The 3,971-nt window shown below is 53.0% G+C and overlaps 1 protein-coding gene across 1 annotated transcript; it reads left to right on the plus strand.

Annotated features, from left to right (window-relative positions):
* Positions 1–1,078: 1,078 nt before the first annotated feature.
* On the plus strand, positions 1,079–3,696 carry CLPSL2 (colipase like 2). Its single transcript, XM_064294441.1, has 4 exons — positions 1,079–1,162; positions 2,102–2,224; positions 2,450–2,528; positions 3,521–3,696. Exons 1-4 carry the CDS (start codon positions 1,079–1,081, stop codon positions 3,694–3,696), a joined length of 462 nt encoding a protein of 153 aa, XP_064150511.1.
* The last annotated feature ends 275 nt before the right edge of the window (positions 3,697–3,971 follow it).

Consider the following 3,971-nt stretch of genomic DNA (forward strand, 5'->3'; position numbering starts at 1 on the left):
TAGGGTTTTCTTGGCTATAATCTTTACAGAAGCAGAACATCAGACCTTTCTTCTGTGGCACTGCTGGGTGGGTTCAAACCACCAACCCTCCAGTTAGTAGTCAAGTGCAAACCATTTGCGCCACCCAGGGACCTCTAATATGCGGACGGCTAATTGAGACAATGGACAAAAAGCCCTTGGAGTACTGTGGGAGCTGTGATTCTTGGAGAAAAGACCTAAGAGAGGTACTAAGATCTTTTCTTGAGAGCAAAATTTTAAAAGCGGAGGCAAGCAAGGTACGGGGAGGGGTGGAGACTTCATCTAGAAGGAAGTCGAGGAAGGCCGGCTTTTCCCCAATTCCACTGATTGCTATAGCAGGTTTCCCTTATCCTCCTTCCACTCCTCTGAGTTTTCCAGCTCCGCAATGCCATTTTGTCCCGACACCTTGACTTTCATACAATTAATAGAATCATCCCGACTGGAAGAGCTCTAGGTCTTAGAAGCCATCTTGTCCTACCTCCTGATTCTTCACAGATGAGGAGACTGGGCCTGGGGAGGGTAAAAGGAGGGGGTCAGGCGCTGAGTGAGAGTCCCAAAAACGAATGAAGGGAGCAGGGGAGAGCTTGATACAACTGAACAGCAGGGGCAGAGGGAGAGAGTCAAGATAACAAGAAGGAAGCTTTTTTCATTTCAGCATATAAGTTAAGTTTTGTGTAATTTTTTAACAGAAAGTTTTATTTTCCAGTTTAAAAAGCTTTTATTTTGAAAAGCACCTGCAGCCCCTCCCCGCCAGCCCACCACCCTGCACACCGAAGGCTCGAACACATTCCAACCAGGTCTCCCTTGAACACCTTTCCCTGGTCCATCCCTTCTTGAGGTTTGGAGAGTCTTCCGCTGAGCTGTCTGGCTTCCCCTCCAGCAAAAGAGGAGTTGGGAGGCTCACCCCTTCGGGGCGGGGACGCCTTTGACCTATTAACTCCCTCGCCCTCCACCCCCCACCGGCGGCGGGCCCCCGCGGTGGAGGGTCAAGTGGCAGGGGAAAGGAGTTTATCCTGCCCGGTCTTTCAGGAGCCCCGCTTGATCTCTGCCGTCCAAGCCCATGGCCACAGCCTTCGCCCTCCTCGCAGGGGTCCTGCTCCTCTGCTGGGGCGAGCCCCTGCGGTTTAGAAGAGTGTTGTTGAAGGTGAGCCAAAAGAGCGTTTCCGGGACCTTACGCTGTAATGCTAGGTGGAGAGGGGGTGGCCCAGGGATCGCAGACAGTTGAGCTAGAAGGCACTGGTTGGGTTTGGAGGGAGGAGTGGGAGCAGAAACCACGCGAATTTGGGATTTGTTCCCAGGAGGCTTAGGGGACTCCCAAACAGACTTCAAAGCCCTACCTCATCTTTCCCCTGGTGGCCCTGGAGGTGAAAGTGCCCTTATGATCAGCACCCCACCCCTCCCCACACGCTCTGTCCTGACACACGCTCCCCTCACCCAATGCCCCTCTCCAGCCACTTACCCTCCTGGAAGATCCCCAGCCAAATCCTCCCTATCTGCTCTAGTTTCCCTCCTCACCCTCCCCCCTACCCCCCACAGTGACCCTCTAGACACAATGGCTCTTTCTTTCCTTCCCCTTCTTCTCTTTCTCCCTTTCTGCCCAACCCCTTACTGAAGTGTGATTTGGGAGTATTTGCCCCCCCGCAACCCTCCCATAGGCTCTATGGGAGAAGGACCTGGTGATCTGCTCACATAAAGGCTACAGCCTAGAAAACCCTATGGGAGCAGTTCTACTCTCTCACATGAGGTCCCTAGGAGCCAAAGATCAAAAATCGACTCCATGGCACCTAACAACAAAACGCCCCCTTTGGGACCCATAGAGGTAAAAGGGGGCCCAGGAAAGGGAAGGCAGAGGAAAAGTGCTAAGCCCCCACCCTTCATCTCCCCTGCCCCACTGAGTCCTGCTGGGGGGGTGCAGTAGAGGTGGGGCTTGTAGTGACCCTTTCATGGCTTTCCCTCCTGGACCCCCAGGGCTCTTTGGCAATGCTGGGAACCAATCCTCCACCCCTCATGCACATACACAGCCAGAGAACTGGTGATCCAGGGGCTGTCCCCAGCCTGGCAGAGGTCCTGCCTGTCCCCACAGATCGATGGGGCTGAATGCTCCCACCACTCTGAATGCCACAGTGACTGCTGCCTCATCAACTTTGACAACGGTGGTGCCTTCTGTGCCCCCAAGGCCGGGTATACCATGATGTGCTTGCCCCAGGTGAGGCTCTGGGGTGGGGCAGCCCCTTCTGGCAAGCAGGGTGGGGGAAGTAAAAGAAGACATAAGGCCCTACCTGCTTTTGCACATTCCCTCTGCCTAGAAGTGCCCTTCCTCCTTCTCCACCTGGCAAACTCTTGCAAGACTCAACTCCAGCCACCGTTTCGGAGCTCCCACACTCTTGCTTGGGTCATAACTTCAGCCATGGCTTCTCCTTGCTTCCCCTACTGGTTGGAGCTCTTCAAGGGCAGGGATGGTGTCTTACTCATCTTTGAATCCCCTACTCCCAGCCTGGTGCCTGCACATAGTAGGTGCTCAACAAATGTTTGTCGAATGAGTGAATATTACTATTTTTTTTAGTTAGAAAAAGACCTTCCTCCCCCTACCACTCCCCATCTCCCTGCCATAAGAACCTAATTTCTTGAAAGGAGCATGGCACTGCGATGGCAGGACTAAAGCTTTGAAGATGGACCTGAGTTAAAACCTGGCTTTGGCACCCCCGTCTGTGTGACCTCATACAGGTCACTTCCACTTTCTGGGCCTTACTTTCCTCATCTGTAAAATGGGCTGACATACCTACATCACCAGGCTACTCCTGCCCATAAGTGGTGCTCAGTCAAGCATGGTTGTTATTGGCTGTGGAAACGCAGGAGCAGAAGGAGAAGACAGAATACATCTTGTTTTTCTTGGCTATCTCTCATCTGGCTCTGGGCCCAAACCTTTCTAAGGAGGACGAGCCTGGCCTCCATGTCCCTGCCTGGGGAGATGGCATTGCCTTAAGGAACCAGCCTGAAATGGCCAGAAAAAAAAAAAAAAAAAAACCAAACCCGTAGCCATCAAATCAATTCTGACTCGTAGCAACCCTATAGGACAGTGTAGAACTGCCCCATAGGGTTTCCAAGGTTGTAATCTTTACAGAAGCAGACTGCCACATTTTTCTCTCATGGAGCTGCTGGTGGATTTTAACTACTGACCTTTCTATAAGCAGTGAGTGCTTAACCACTGCACCACCAAGGTATTTTTATTACAGGCCCTTGACCTACTTCATCTCATTTAATCCTTGCAAAAACCCTGTGAGGTGAGTTCTGTAATTATTCCAATTTGACAGATGAGGAAACTGAGCCAGAGAAGCTAATTAACTTGCCCAGGATCATCCAGGTATAAGCTGTAGAACTGGAATTGGACCCCAGATCTGTCTCACCCTAGCACTTGTGCTCTTGCTCCTGCTCCCCAGGAAGTTTAAGGCTCCTTTCTCCCTGTACCTTGGTGACTCTCAACTCTCATACCTCCTTCCCACAGACCAAGGGGGCCACCAACATCATCTGCCCCTGCCGACTGGGCTTGAGTTGCATAGCCAGGGACTTGCTGTGTCCCCGCCGGTGTCATGTGCTTTAGAGGGGTACCCAGGCTGGTCACTATCACCTCTCCTTCCCTCCTTGGAGCCAGAGGCTTTGGGTGCCCCTACCCTGCTCTGAACCAGCTCCTGGGATATTAAAGTTACTTCCAGTCTCTGGTCTCTGCCTGAACTTCCTGGGAGAGGGGCCCTGGTGGGGACTGGTCACAGTCCGGAGGCACGAGAAAGAGGACACTCGAGGCAGGGAGGCATGGAGGAGTTTGGCCCTGTCTGAAGGCATGGTGGCCTCAGGGCCGGAACTTCAGGAAGGGAACAGGGCAGGGGGACTGTGGGTGAAGTGAGGCTGGGTCCAGGAAGAGGCCATGTCTTGGAATGAGGGGGTTGTGTGGGAGGGGC

This window comes from Loxodonta africana, chromosome 1 (assembly GCF_030014295.1).
Source record: "Loxodonta africana isolate mLoxAfr1 chromosome 1, mLoxAfr1.hap2, whole genome shotgun sequence".
Classification (NCBI taxonomy): domain Eukaryota; kingdom Metazoa; phylum Chordata; class Mammalia; order Proboscidea; family Elephantidae; genus Loxodonta; species Loxodonta africana.